The following is a 15,520-nucleotide window of genomic DNA, read 5'->3' on the forward strand; positions in this document are numbered from 1 at the left end:
AAAGTGGGGAGACTGAGGTAAACTGCGAGGGAGGGTGAAAGGGGAAATGAAGGGGTAAATATGGGGAGAACTGAGGTAAAACGTGGGGGGAGCGGGGGAAAGTGGGGATGCTGAGGTAAAATGCGAGGTGGGGTGGAAGGAGAAGCGAAGGGGTGGATGTGGGGAGAACTGAGGTAAAACGTGGGGTGGGAGGGGAAAAGTGGGGAAACTGAGGTGAAATGGGAGGGAGGGTGGAAGGGGAAATGAAGGGGTAAATATGGGGAGAACTGAGGTAAAATGGGAGGGAGGGTGGAAGGGGAAATGAAGGGGTAAATATGGGGAGAACTGAGGTAAAATGGGAGGGAGGGTGGAAGGGGAAATGAAGGGGTAAATATGGGGAGAACTGAGGTAAAACGTGGGGGGAGCGGGGGAAAGTGGGGAGGCTGAGGTGAAACGCGAGGTGGGGTGAAAGGGGAAGTGAAGGTAAATATGGGGAGAACTGAGGTAAAATGGGAGGGAACGGGGGGAATGTGAAGGAAAAGTGGGGAGGCTGAGGTGAAATGCGAGGTGGGGTGAAAGGGGAAGCGAAGTGGTGGATGTGGGGAGGACTGAGGTAAAATGGGGGGAGCGGGGGAAAATGGGAATTTGAGGGAAAAGTGGGGAGACTGAGGTAAAATGCGAGGTGGGGTGAAAGGGGAAGCGGAGGGGTGGATGTGGGGAGAACTGAGATGAAATGCGAGGTGGGGTGACAGGGGAAATGAAGGGGGATGTGGGGGGACTGAGGTAAAACGTGGGGTGGGAGGGGAAAAGTGGGGAGACTGAGGTAAAATGTGAGGTGGGGTGAAAGGGGAAGTGAAGGGGTAAATATGGGGAGAACTGAGGTAAAATGTGGGGGGGGAGCGGGGGAAAGTGGGGAGACTGAGGTAAAATGCGAGGGAGGGTGGAAGGAGAAATGAAGGGGTAAATATGGGGAGAACTGAGGTAAAATGGGGGGAGCGGGGGGAAATGGGAATTTGAGGGGAAAGTGGGGAGGCTGAGGTGAAATGCGAGGTGGGGTGAAAGGGGAAGCGAAGGGGGTGGATGTGGGGGGGGACTGAGGTAAAACATGGGGTGGGAGGGGAAAAGTGGGGAGACTGAGGTAAACTGCGAGGGAGGGTGAAAGGGGAAATGAAGGGGTAAATATGGGGAGAACTGAGGTAAAACGTGGGGGGAGCGGGGGAAAGTGGGGATGCTGAGGTGAAATGCGAGGTGGGGTGGAAGGAGAAGCGAAGGGGTGGATGTGGGGAGAACTGAGGTAAAACGTGGGGTGGGAGGGGAAAAGTGGGGAAACTGAGGTGAAATGGGAGGGAGGGTGAAAGGGGAAATGAAGGGGTAAATATGGGGAGAACTGAGGTAAAATGGGAGGGAGGGTGGAAGGGGAAATGAAGGGGTAAATATGGGGAGAACTGAGGTAAAATGGGAGGGAGGGTGGAAGGGGAAATGAAGGGGTAAATATGGGGAGAACTGAGGTAAAACGTGGGGGGAGCGGGGGAAAGTGGGGAGGCTGAGGTGAAATGCGAGGTGGGGTGAAAGGGGAAATGAAGGGGTAAATATGGGGAGAACTGAGGTAAAATGCGAGGTGGGGTGAAAGGGGAAATGAAGGGGTAAATATGGGGAGAACTGAGGTAAAATGCGAGGGAGGGTGGAAGGGGAAATGAAGGGGTAAATATGGGGAGAACTGAGGTAAAACGTGGGGGGAGCGGGGGAAAGTGGGGAGGCTGAGGTGAAATGCGAGGTGGGGTGAAAGGGGAAATGAAGGTAAATATGGGGAGAACTGAGGTAAAATGGGAGGGAACGGGGGGAATGTGAAGGAAAAGTGGGGAGGCTGAGGTGAAATGCGAGGTGGGGTGAAAGGGGAAGCGAAGTGGTGGATGTGGGGAGGACTGAGGTAAAATGGGGGGAGCGGGGGAAAATGGGAATTTGAGGGAAAAGTGGGGAGACTGAGGTAAAATGCGAGGTGGGGTGAAAGGGGAAGCGGAGGGGTGGATGTGGGAGAACTGAGATGAAATGCGAGGTGGGGTGACAGGGGAAATGAAGGGGGATGTGGGGGGACTGAGGTAAAACGTGGGGTGGGAGGGGAAAAGTGGGGAGACTGAGGTAAAATGTGAGGTGGGGTGAAAGGGGAAGTGAAGGGGTAAATATGGGGAGAACTGAGGTAAAATGTGGGGGGAGCGGGGAAAGTGGGGAGGCTGAGGTGAAATGCGAGGGAGGGTGGAAGGAGAAATGAAGGGGTAAATATGGGGAGAACTGAGGTAAAATGGGGGGAGCGGGGGGAAATGGGAATTTGAGGGGAAAGTGGGGAGGCTGAGGTGAAATGCGAGGTGGGGTGAAAGGGGAAGCGAAGGGGGTGGATGTGGGGGGACTGAGGTAAAACATGGGGTGGGAGGGGAAAAGTGGGGAGACTGAGGTAAACTGCGAGGGAGGGTGAAAGGGGAAATGAAGGGGTAAATATGGGGAGAACTGAGGTAAAACGTGGGGGGAGCGGGGGAAAGTGGGGATGCTGAGGTAAAATGCGAGGTGGGTGGAAGGAGAAGCGAAGGGGTGGATGTGGGAGAACTGAGGTAAAACGTGGGGTGGGAGGGGAAAAGTGGGGAAACTGAGGTAAAATGCGAGGTGGGGTGGAAGGAGAAGCGAAGGGGTGGATGTGGGGAGAACTGAGGTAAAATGGGAGGGAGGGTGGAAGGGAAGTGAAGGGGTAAATATGGGGAGAACTGAGGTAAAATGGGAGGGAGGGTGAAAGGGGAAGTGAAGGGGTAAATATGGGGAGAACTGAGGTAAAATGGGAGGGAGGGTGAAAGGGGAAGTGAAGGGGTAAATATGGGGAGAACTGAGGTAAAATGCGAGGTGGGGTGGAAGGAGAAGCGAAGGGGTGGATGTGGGGGGACTGAGGTAAAACATGGGGTGGGAGGGGAAAAGTGGGGAGACTGAGGTAAACTGCGAGGGAGGGTGAAAGGGGAAATGAAGGGGTAAATATGGGGAGAACAGAGGTAAAATGTGGGGGGAGCGGGGGAAAGTGGGGAGGCTGAGGTAAAATGCGAGGTGGGGTGAAAGGGGAAGCGGAGGGGTGGATGTGGGGAGAACTGAGGTAAAATGGGGGGGGAGCGGGGGAAAGTGGGGAGACTGAGGTAAAATGCGAGGGAGGGTGGAAGGAGAAATGAAGGGGTAAATATGGGGAGAACTGAGGTAAAATGGGGGGAGCGGGGGGAAATGGGAATTTGAGGGGAAAGTGGGGAGGCTGAGGTGAAATGCGAGGTGGGGTGAAAGGGGAAGCGAAGGGGGTGGATGTGGGGGGGACTGAGGTAAAACATGGGGTGGGAGGGGAAAAGTGGGGAGACTGAGGTAAACTGCGAGGGAGGGTGAAAGGGGAAATGAAGGGGTAAATATGGGGAGAACTGAGGTAAAACGTGGGGGGAGCGGGGGAAAGTGGGGATGCTGAGGTGAAATGCGAGGTGGGGTGGAAGGAGAAGCGAAGGGGTGGATGTGGGGAGAACTGAGGTAAAACGTGGGGTGGGAGGGGAAAAGTGGGGAAACTGAGGTGAAATGGGAGGGAGGGTGAAAGGGGAAATGAAGGGGTAAATATGGGGAGAACTGAGGTAAAATGGGAGGGAGGGTGGAAGGGGAAATGAAGGGGTAAATATGGGGAGAACTGAGGTAAAATGGGAGGGAGGGTGGAAGGGGAAATGAAGGGGTAAATATGGGGAGAACTGAGGTAAAACGTGGGGGGAGCGGGGGAAAGTGGGGAGGCTGAGGTGAAACGCGAGGTGGGGTGAAAGGGGAAGTGAAGGTAAATATGGGGAGAACTGAGGTAAAATGGGAGGGAACGGGGGGAATGTGAAGGAAAAGTGGGGAGGCTGAAGTGAAATGCGAGGTGGGGTGAAAGGGGAAGCAAAGGGGTGGATGTGGGGGGGACTGAGGTAAAACATGGGGTGGGAGGGGAAACCGAGGTAAAATGCGAGGGAGGGTGAAAGGGGAAATGAAGGGGTAAATATGGGGAGAACGGAGGTAAAACGTAGGGGGGGGGAGAGTGAGAATGTGAGAAAAGTGGGGAGGCTGAGGTGAAATGCGAGGTGGGGCGAAAAAGGAAATGTTGCTGCTTTAAATGTCTAGGGCAGAGACAGCCTCTTGCTCACTCCAAAACAGACTAAAAAATGAACAGACTCTAACCAGGACTAAGCGGGCAGGTGTGGGGGATTCCCTGGTCCTGAAAGGGGTCACTGTGCCCCTGAAGGACCAGGTGCGCAGCCTGGGAGTCATTTTGGACTCACAGCTGTCCATGGAGGCGCAGGTTAATTCTGTGTCCAGGGCAGCTCCATCTGGTATGCAGGATGAGACCCTCCCTGCCCGCGGACTGTCTGGCCAGAGTGGTGCATGCTCTGGTTATCTCTCGCTTGGACTACTGCAATGCGCTCTCCGTGGGGCTGCCTTTGAAGGTGACTTGGAAACTGCAACTAATCCAGAATGCGGCAGCCAGACTGGGGACTGGGAGCAGCCGCTGAGACCACATAACACCAGTCTTGAAAGACCTACACTGGCTCCCAGGACGTTTCCGAGCACAATTCAAAGTGTTCATGCTGACCTTGAAAGCCCTAAACGACCTCGGTCCAGTATACCTGAAGGAGCGTCTCCACCCCCATCGTCCAGCCCGGACACTGAGGTCCAGCTCCGAGGGCCTTCTGGTGGTTCCCTCCCTGCGAGAAGTGAGGTTACAGGGAACCAGGCAGAGGGCCTTCTCGGTGGTGGCACCCGCCCTGTGGAACGCCCTCCCATCAGATGTCAAAGAAAAAAATAACCACCAAACTTTTAGAAGACATCTGAAGGCAGCCCTGTTTAGGGAAGCTTTTAATGTTTAATAGGTTATTGTATTTTAGTGGTTTGTTGGAAGCCGCCCAGAGTGGCTGGGGAAACCCAGCCAGAGGGGCGGGGTATAAATAATCTATTAGTAGTAGTAGTAGTAGTAGTAGTAGTAGTAGTAGTAGTATAGAATCATAGAGTTGGAAGAAATATCAACAACCTCAGATACGCAGATGACACAACCTTGATGGCAGAAAGTGAGGAGGAATTAAAGAACCTTTTATTGAGGGTGAAAGAGGAGAGCGCAAAATATGGTCTGAAGCTCAACATCAAAAAAAAAGAAGATCATGGCCACTGGTCCCATCACCTCCTGGCAAATAGAAGGGGAAGAAATGGAGGCAGTGAGAGATTTTACCTTCTTGGGCTCCATGATCAGTGCAGATGGTGACAGCAGCCACGAAATTAAAAGACGCCTGCTCCTTGGGAGAAAGGCGATGGCAAACCTAGACAACATCTTAAAAAGCAGAGACATCACCTTGCCAACAAAGGTCCGTATAGTAAAAGCCATGGTTTTCCCAGTAGTGATGCATGGAAGTGAGAGCTGGACCATAAAGAAGGCTGATCGCCGAAGAATGGATGCTTTTGAATTCTGGTGCTGGAGGAGACTCTTGAGAGTCCCATGGACTGCAAGAAGATCAGACCTCTCCATTCTGAAGGAAATCAGCCCTGAGCGCTCACTGGAAGGACAGATCCTGAAGCTGAGGCTGCAATACTTTGGCCACCTCATGAGAAGAGAAGACTCCCTGGAACAGACCCTGATGTTGGGAAAGATGGAGGGCACAAGGAGAAGGGGACGACAGAGAATGAGATGGTTGGATGGTGTTCTTGAAGCTACAAACATGAGTCTGATCAAACTGCGGGAGGCAGTGGAGGACAGAAGTGCCTGGCGTGCTCTGGTCCAGGGGGTCACGAAGAGTCGGACACGACTAAACGACTAAACAACAACAAGAGTTGGAAGAGACCCCAAGGGCCATCGAGTCCAACCCCCTGCCAAGCAGGAAACACCATCAGAGCACTCCTGACATATGGATGTCAAGCCTCTGCTTAAAGACCTCCAAAGTAGGAGACTCCACCACACTCCTTGGCAGCAAATCGCACTGTCGAACAGCTCTTACTGTCAGGAAGTTCTTCCTAATGTTTAGGTATTAGTAGTATTAGCTTTCTGGTTTCAAACTGGCAACTAATCCGTCCAATTTGGACTCTTGCTGATTAACCCATTAAACTGAGAGAAGCCGACAGGTGCAGCTCTTACTGATACACCTGTGGGACTCTCTGCCACATGATGCCATGATGGCCTTCTAAACACAGCTGGCTCTTTCAGTGGCAAAGTTTTTATCCGTGGTTGCAAGAACCACTGATCCCTATCTTTTGAGCAAAATGCTTGTTTAACCTGGAGGTAGGCTGTATGAATTGTGCATTGCTTTGTAACAATTTGTTGGGTCTCTGGACCGTAATAAAGACTGATTGATTGATCAATGGATTGGCTTTTCGAAGGGGTCGAGAGATAAAAACATACTTCTTTACGTGATGCAGAACTCATGTACCGAAATCCCGAGGGAGCAGAAAAGACTATGGATGCGACCATGGCTGCGCAGATGTTACTGGCCCAGAGATGGAAAGACAAAGTTCCTACCAGAGAAGTATGACAGATTCTTCCATCGTGGAACTGAGGGCAGGTAATCGGTCTCTTGTGTAGACTTGCTATACTCCAGTCCTGTTTAGCTTCAGCAAAATTTCCTCAAGTGCCTTCAGTCTATTCCCTGAAACATCGGGTTTTATCAAATGCTAATCCTATGCAGAGCAGACCTTTTGAAATGGATGGATAACCTGGAATAGAACCCATTATGATGAAATCTAGAATTCTAAGAGATGAGGGGAAAGTAAAAGGTGAGAGGCGAAGCCAAATAATGTGGAAATAGAAATAAGAGGTGTCCGGGGCAGTGATAGGCAGTTCTCATTTCATTAAAAAAAAAGACGGGAGTTCAGACCTCTTCTGTCTAATCCAAGTCATTTGGAAACAGATACGGTCGTTTTTGTGAGTGAGAAGTTGGTACTTTACACATGCTCAGAAGCACTTAATATCTGTACCTTGTCTGCAAGACACCCTTGTGTTTGGCATTGAGCCCCATCATTCAGGAAGCATATTGACAGCTTGGAAAGAAAAAAAGGTAAATGGACCCCTGACCATTAGGTCCAGTTGTGGCCGACTCTGGGGCTGCGGCGCTCATCTCGCTTTATTGGCTGAGGGAACCGGCGTACAGCTTCCAGGTCATGTGGCCAGCAGGACTAAGCCGCTTCTGGCGAACCAGAGCAGCGCATGGAAACGCCGTTTACCTTCCCGCCGGACCTATTTATCTACTTGCACTTTGACGTGCTTTCGAACTGCTAGGTTGACAGGAGCAGGGAGCTCACTCTGTCGCAGGGATTCGAACCGCCAACCTTCTGATCGGCAAGTCCTAGACTCTTTGATTTAACCCACAGCGCCACCCGCATCCCCTTGGAAAGAAACACGCACGTAAAATCCAGTGACGACTTTTGTACGTCAAATGTGAACCATCAAAAACCAGATGCTGGAGACAAGGTTATAGCATGTGTTGGCCCCATTCTGAGTAGACCCATTAGAAATAATAAGCATCACTAACTTTGGTCCGTTAATTTCCCTTCCCGCCAGAGCAGTACCTATTTATCTACTTGCACTTTGATGTGCTTTCGAACTGCTAGGTTGGCAGGAGCAGGGACGGAGCAAAGGGAGCTCACCCCGTCGCGGGGATTCGAACCACCAACCTTCTGATCGGCAAGTCTTAGGCTCTGTGGTTTAACCCACAGTGCCACCCATGTCCCACAAGTTAGTATTATCTCCCACTAAAAGATTGCATTATTTTCAGTGAGTTTACCCCGCGCATAACTTAGTTGGATACAACCCAAAGCAAACAGAATAAATAATAAGTAAACATAGATGTGTATCACTTCTCAACACCTCCAGCACGGTGCTTAGCAGTGGAATCTATTTGGCTGTGATTCAAGCAAGAGGCGGCTCTCAAGAGGAGAGAGGACAGCAGCAAAACATCTGTATGAAATAAACCATAGCAAGGGGAGTTCCTTAAAGAACCAGATACATTTAGCCTAGAGAAAACGAGGCTCAAGGAGAAATGGGTGAATCAGATTTCCAAATTCTGAAAAATACATCTTATAGGACGGGGATGGGGTGGAAACTGTTTGCTTGATTCACTTTGGGCAGGACGAGAATCGATCGGTAATGCAACATGCAAGGATTTAGATTCCAAGGTCCAGTGGCCACTTTTGAAACAGTCTTTCAGATTTTTCTTAGTTGCCCACGTATACTTGCCCATGTTCTTATGACATGGAGGCAGATCTAGGGAGATGCACAGATCAAAGCCAGGATCTGATCTGACGAGGTCATTCTATAAGGAAAAGGTAAAGGACCCTGGACAGTTAAATCCAGTGAAAGGCAACTATGGGGTTGCGGCACTCATCGCTTTCAGGCCAAGGGAGCTGGCGTTTGTCCACAGACGGCTTTCTGGGTCATGTTGGCAGCAGGACTAAACCACTTCTGGCATAACAGGACACCGTGACGAAAATCAGAGTGCATGGAAATGCCATTTAGCTTCCCTCTGTAGCAGTACCTATTTATCTACTTGCACTGGCGTGCTTTCGAACTGCTAGGTTGGCAGGAGCTGGGACAGAGCAACGGGAGCTCACCCCGTCGCAGGGATTCAAACCGCCGACCTGATCAGCAAGCCCAAGAGGCTCAGTGTACTTAAATGATGGCACTGTGGTGGAGCCTAGAAGGGCTGTACTGCTTCTTGCTCCCCTATGACCTTGACCACAAGGTGTACACATGTGCAGGTGAGAAGGGCTTTGTCCTGAATCCCACTGCCTGGTCCCAACAGACGTGCCAGACACCAACAGACGTGCCAAATGACAAGAGGAGTATGGAAACCTGGGGCAAGCGAGGCAAAATGATACGCCACTATAAAATCTCACAGCTGGTATTGGAAGTGGGGCAGCTCTCCTGTCACAAGATGCATTAACTCAGAGCCATGACCGCTCATCCTTTGATGAAACCTGTTCCCTGCAGGCCAGAGATGCAGCAGGCCACAACCAAATAAACGAAAAGTCCCACAACCAAATAAACAAAATACACCATGGCTTCTTTTCAGTTCCGAGAGGTCTGGGATCCTTTAATTTGAAATCAAGGAAGAGTAGCATTTACATAACTCAAGCCACTTTGCCTCTTATCCTCACCGGGCGGCTAATTTCGAGAATGCGAGGAGAAGCAACGTATTGGAGAGCCGCCTTGGAAACCTGGAGTGGATCGCGTTTGTCAAAGGTGTAGATTTTGGGTTTGGAGAGCTCGTCATACTTTGCCGCTCCAGCAGGATGGTGGATTAGTTTTCTATGTGGCTCTGTAGGAGTGAACCAAAAGAGAAGCAACATTGGCTAAATTCGACACAAGCAGCCCTTTCCCCAAAAGGTTTGAAGGTCTAAAACCTAGAGGCGATGCAAAATCGCTGACAACCATTGGATTTGGGAGCATTCTTCTGTCTTGGGGAATTCACATTATAGGGCGAAACTAGCCGACAAGTCTCATGTCAGGTTACCTCAGAAATCGTTGGCGTATCAATGATATCTTTGGAAGATAAAGGTGGCATATAAATGCAATTAATATGGAAAGGAAGAAACTTGTGAATGCTAGGTGACAGAACGAGTGTGTGGAGGCAATGGCGCCTTGTTCATGGATGGTTGGGGAAACACCTCCATCACTGGGCAATCAATTTTTTCAGATTTCCCCCCAAGTTTGTCGAAAACGTGTTTGACCGCATAAAAGATATGCACCATGAAAGTTCTCAGACCACCTTTGGGTCTGTTAAAATCACTTGCCTTGCCCCCCAGCCTGATACACATCTGTTCAGCAGCCAGGTGTTGACAGATACTGCTTTTCTTCCTGGCCCAGAGGCAAAGAAGGCAGTTGAACCCCCAGCAAAATAACAGAAGGCGGTACAGTGGTACCTCAGGTTACAGACTCCGCTAACCCAGAAATAGTGCTTCAGGTTAAGAACTTTGCTTCAGGATGAGAACAGAAATTGTGCTCCGGCGACACAGCAGCAGCAGGAGGCCCCATTAGCTAAAGTGGTGCTTCAGGTTAAGAACAGTTTCAGGTTAAGAACGGACCTCCGGAACGAATTAAGTACTTAACCCGAGGTACCACTGTACTCAGGTGTGTGCCTTACAGCTGAGGGTGAGATGCAAGGCAAGTAGTTTTAAAAGTTAGGTGGGAGGTGCCCCCCCCTCAAGCAGAAACAAAAGTCTTCCAAGTTGGCATCTGCAATCCGACTGCCGACGGCTTTTCTCTCAGGGCAGGGGGTGCGCAGGTAGCCGTTCCCGCACCGCTCGGCTGTCAGAAGGGGGATCTCGGAAGCCGGTGGGAGCCCTGCTACCAATGCACTTAGGCACCTGTGTTTGTACAGCACTATTCCCATGTTCCTCATCTTCTAAAAATGGGAAGGTTTATTGTTTAAGTGAGCGGCAGGGTGGCACAGCCTCCCCACCCACTTACGTATCCCAGAGGAGCCACAGCTAGACTCGTCTGGAGAGCAAGCTATCGTCATCGTTAGCAAGAAGGTGGAAACGTATCTCTTACTCTTTGGAATGGAGGGCACAGTCCGTGGTATGGCTAGAGCAATTATCCTTTGCGAGGGAACAGCGGCCAGTGCTCCTTTGCTCACCTGAAGACAAGAGACAAAGGAGAAAGGAAGAAATGGCTGGATCAGCCCAATGACCCATCAATTCCAGCGTCCTGTTATCACTGTGTCCAGCCTGCGGATTCTAGGAACTGGTATTCCAACTTGTGGAGGCAGAGCCAACTCAGCTCCATAAACTTGCCAAATCCCCATTTAAAGCCACCTACCATAAATAGGTACCGCTCCAACGGGAAGGTAAATGGCGTTTCCGTGCGCTGCTCTGGTTCGCCAGAAGCGGCTCAGTCCTGCTGGCCACATGACTTGGAAGCTGTACGCCGGCTCCCTCAGCCAGTAAAGCGAGATGAGCGCCGCAACCCCAGAGTTGTTCACGACTGGACCTAATGGTCAGGGGTCCCTTTACCTTTACCATATTTTTCTGTGTATAAGACGCCCTCCATGTACAAGACAACCCCTATTTGTTTTGAACCCAAAATAAAGAACCCAACCTTTTAGACCTCAAACAGAACGGCTTTGATATAGCAACCCCCCAAGATTGCCGCAAGTCAGGCATAGGTAAACTCTGCCCTCCAGATGTTTTGGGACCACAACTCCCATCATCCCTGACCACTGGTCCTGTTACCTAGGGATGATGGGAGTTGTAGTCCCAAAACATCTGGAGGGCCGAGTTTGCCTATGCCTGCCCCAAGTTGTTGAGCTCTTTTTTTGAGATTGCCCAGGGGCTCCAACGCCCTGCACCCCCCCATAATATATTAAAGCATCAGCAGTGGCCCCCCTTAATGTCTGGCAGAACTCTGTGCTCTGGTTGATAAGTGGATTGGCGATTCTGGCAGCTTCTTCATGGCAGCTGCAGGAACATAGCAACCCCTGACTGCGCATGAGACCATCCAAATTTTTTGGGAATTCACCCTATACCAAGAATTATTTACCAAAAATCTTATTCTTTTTGTAAACCACTCTTGAGGGGTTTTTAAATGAAAGAAGTGGGGAGCCGCCACTTACAAGGACTGTTCCCTTGATGCCACCTTCCATGGTGAGAGCACATGAAGAAGGTCTTCAGATGACAATTTATGGTATAAGTTATACCATATGGGGGACGCGGGTGGCGCTGTGGGTTAAACCACAGAGCCTAGGGCTTGTCGATCAGAAGGTCAGCGGTTCGAATCCCCGCGACGGGATGAGCTCCCATTGCTCAGTCCCTGCTCCTGCCAACCTAGCAGTTTGAAAGCACGACAAAGTGCAAGTAGATAAATAGGTACCACTCCGGTGGGAAGGTAAACGGTATTTCCATGCGCTGCTCTGGTTTGCCAGAAGCGGCTTAGTCCTGCTGGCCACATGACCTGGAAGCTGTACGCCGGCTCCCTCGGCCAGTAAAGCGAGATGAGTGCCGCAACCCCATAATCGGTCACGACTGGACCTAATGGTCAGGGGTCCCTTTACCTTTACACCATATGGAGGAAAGGAGAATTCATTATACAACAGCGCCAAGGTTGGTAGGGGCTTTATTAAATGGTCTCCTTGGAGACCTCCCCAATTTTCAAGTGGTTCGTCTAAATAAATGCTTCGGTACCACTGAACCAAAGCACGAGCAAGTATGCCAGAAGCAGCTGCCCCATGGCCAGGAATAATAGAATTGTAGAGTTGGAAAGGGACCCAAAGGAGCATCTAGTCCAACCCACTCCCCTGCAATGCTAGAATCTTAGTTAAGGTGGCAGGCCGGCCAAGGGTATACATACCAACGGATATAGGGGACGGTTTATTTCCCAGGCAGACCGGTAAGGCCGGGGCTGTGCCAGTTCTATCAGCCTTGACGACGCCTTCACCTTTAGGGCTGCAGCTTTTACCGGCCACGCAGCAGTGGGTCTGGATTAGGGGGAGAATATATTTGGAATTTAGCAATATAGTAAGAAGAAGAAGAAAAGCCCACCCACACCTGCAAAAGTCAAGAAGCATAAGGCAAATTAAAGCAGTCTTTGTGGCACTTTGTGGCAAATCCCCAACTAGGGACTAGTTTACCTTGCCCTATGTATTCAGAGGGACGCGAGTGGCGCTGTGGGTTAAACCACAGAGCCCAGGACTTGCCGATCAGAAGGTCAGTGGTTCGAATCCCCATGACGGGGTGAGCTCCCGTTGCTCAGTCCCAGCTCCTGCCAACCTAGCACTTCGAAAGCACATCAAAGTGCAAGTAGATCAATAGGTACTGCTCCGGCGGGAAGGTAAACTGTTTTCATGTGCTGCTCTGGTTTGCCAGAAGCAGCTTTAGTCCTGCTGGCCACATGACCCAGAAGTTGTACACCAGTTCCGTCGGCCAATAAAGTGCGATGAGTGCCAGAACCCCAGAGTCGCCCACGACTGGACCTAATGGTCAGGGGTCCCTTTACCTTAACTTTATGAAGAGGATTTGCCCCCTCAATGTGGCTGTTGTTACAGAGGGAACTAAGGCGAAAAACCTAACTGTCCAACTCTGATTCTGTTACATAGAAACCAGGCTTAAATTTGTCCCCTGAACAGAACAAAGTCGTCACAACCAAAACTTGTGGACCTGCAGGTGTTTCTTCGTGGTGGCCCCCTGATTATGCAATAACCTTCCCATAAAGGCTTGCCTGATGTCCACTCCATAATCTCTTACAGTGGGAATATTTTTCTGTTGATTCTTCCATCAAGCTCTACAAATGCATTTTAGCTGCTGTGTCTATGCTGAGTTTGAGGGTTACTTACCTGTATTACCGTTTATCCTTTTTATTACTTGTAATTGATTTCATTGTCCAAAACATTGACATGAATTTTAACAGGCCTGTAAATCACCCAGAGGTAAATGAGATGCAATGGGCAAAAAAAAAGGTTCAGGCAAAATACATCTATGTATTTTCTGTTTACAGCTGTTATTCTCTCCCCCCCCCCCTAATAAAAACCCCACTCACCCAGTATGTGTTTTTTTGGGGGGTGATTTTTTGGTCTGGTTACATTCTCTCCCTACCTGTCCCCGCTGTAGTCTGAATTGACCTTTTTGGATCGAGACAGGACTTCCTGCCGGGGAGTTAAGACTGCAAAAGAACAGGTGGAGGAAGAAAGGTAAATAGATGTGAACATTGATATAGCCTTGCCAGAATGTGATCAGATTAGCCCATCTGCGCCAAGAACATCATATTCTCCCCTAGCTTGACATTAGGGGGGTGGGAGAGAAATTTGATTCCATTTTCATTTAAGGGTAAGCCTACCTAATTCACCCCTTTTCCAAAACAACACGCAAACACAGCCCTCCTTCCAAAATTTGCACTTTTGCGAATTTTGCAATGCAGTTCTCCAACCAAGAAAAGCATACAGAAAAATTCATGTGCTAGAACCGGAAATAGCTTGCAGATACTTAACGGGCTTAGGGTTTTATTTATCTTAAGTGATGAATTAATACGTTTAATTATATAAGGTAAAGATTTAAGGATGTTAATGTTTAAGTTAAATTTCATAAAAATTGGGATTTGGAAAACCGTTAAAAGGACATGCAATGAAATTCAACCAAGGGGAAGCGAGGAACTCACTTAACAAAGTTAATAACTGTAATTTTCAATAAGGCTATTATTTATGTTTGTCTTGTGCGTTTGTTTGTTTGTTTGTTTGTTTATAATATTGTGAAAACCAATAAAAAAAATTTTGGGGGAAAAGAAAAATTCATGTGCTAGGATAAAGCATGCGCAAGACCACATGTTAAAGAAAACAGTTCAATTCTTTTATTTTCTTAACTTGCCTGGAACTGTTATTCTAGGCTGCTCCTTAGGTATCTTATCTACCCAGTATACAGAAGGCCTGCGGAAAGAGAAAGGAGGGAGAGATGGTTAGAGATGAGTTGGCAGAATATCTCCCTCTCCTGCAATTGTGACACCTATCCTACTGCTCCCATCGTGTCAAGAACAGGCCAGTTCACTTCCGCTCAGCCTCTGTCCTGGTGTTTATCTGTCCCCCCCCCCTTTTAGTATTAATGAATATTAATTTACAAAGCCCTGATCAACTTAGGCCCGGGGGCACCTCAGGGTAGGGTTGCTACCCATCCCTAGAAACGCAAGCATCCTTTTTCTTTTCACATATTCAAGCTGCTCCTCCTCCTGCAAATTGCGCAAGGAGGGTGAGTCCGGTGGGGAGATTACAGAGATCACCTGCGGTAGCATCAATGGTCATTCCCTGAATTGGCAAGGCTCATTCAACAGCAACTAGCAACCCAGTCCTGTGGAACTTCCTTTTCAACCTTATAAACACCTGCTGGAAACTTTCCTGTTCTGCCAGGCTTGTGCAAACAGTGAAGAACGCATCGTTCCATCTGATTTCAACATTTCTGCGTGGTTTTTGCTGTCTAATGTGCAATTGTTGCAAACTGCTCTGATGAAGCAAGTGTTGGTAAGGGAGGGATGGGCAGACCTCCTCCCTCCAGCCCATAGACCTCGCCTGGCAATGCCAATTCACCAAAACTGTGGGCACCTCCCATCATACACAACGTCAGGTGCTGGGCAGTGAGAGGTTCAGCAGCCAATGAATGATCAGGAACCTTAAGGTGTGCCCCTGATCAGTGCCGGATTTACCTATAAGCTATACAAGCTATAGGGACGCGGGTGGCGCTGTGGGTTAAACCACAGAGCCTAGGACTTGCCGATCAGTAGGTTGGTGGTTCAAGTCCCCATGACGGGGTGAGCTCCCGTTGCTCGGTCACTGCTCCTGCCAACCTAGCAGTTCAAAAGCACGTCAAAGTAGATAAATATTCACTGCTCTGGCGGGAAGGTAAACAGTGTTTCCGTGCGCTGCTCTGGTTTGCCAGAAGTGGCTTAGTCATGCTGGCCACATGACCCGGAAGCTGTACGCCTGCTCCCTCGGCCAATAAAGCGAGATGAGCGCTGCAACCCCAGAGTCGGTCACGACTGGACCTAACGGTCAGGGGTCCCTTTACC

The 15,520-nt window shown here is 49.7% G+C and overlaps 1 protein-coding gene across 1 annotated transcript; it reads right to left on the minus strand.

Moving 5' to 3' along the window:
* Positions 1-9,043: 9,043 nt before the first annotated feature.
* SPMAP2 (sperm microtubule associated protein 2) lies at positions 9,044-13,869 on the minus strand. Its single transcript, XM_082206793.1, has 4 exons — positions 13,567-13,869; positions 12,326-12,452; positions 10,532-10,616; positions 9,044-9,296 (listed from the first exon to the last, which is right to left on the minus strand). The coding sequence occupies exons 1-4, from the start codon at positions 13,677-13,679 to the stop codon at positions 9,109-9,111; spliced, it is 513 nt and encodes a 170-aa protein (XP_082062919.1). The 5' UTR covers positions 13,680-13,869; the 3' UTR covers positions 9,044-9,108.
* Positions 13,870-15,520: the final 1,651 nt, after the last annotated feature.

The sequence above is a fragment of the Podarcis vaucheri genome (assembly GCF_965113315.1).
Source record: "Podarcis vaucheri genome assembly, chromosome: 18".
Classification (NCBI taxonomy): domain Eukaryota; kingdom Metazoa; phylum Chordata; class Lepidosauria; order Squamata; family Lacertidae; genus Podarcis; species Podarcis vaucheri.

Excerpts from the sequence above, each read along its gene's own strand:
- SPMAP2 (XM_082206793.1), bottom strand. The coding sequence starts at position 13,679 with ATGTTCACATCTATTTACCTTTCTTCCTCCACCTGTTCTTTTGCAGTC. Across the intron at positions 10,617-12,325 it reads ACCGTCCCCTATATCCGTTG|GTGAGCAAAGGAGCACTGGC; the intron begins GTATGTATACCC and ends TCTTGTCTTCAG. Across the intron at positions 9,297-10,531 it reads TGTGCCCTCCATTCCAAAGA|AGCCACATAGAAAACTAATC; the intron begins GTAAGAGATACG and ends TCACTCCTACAG.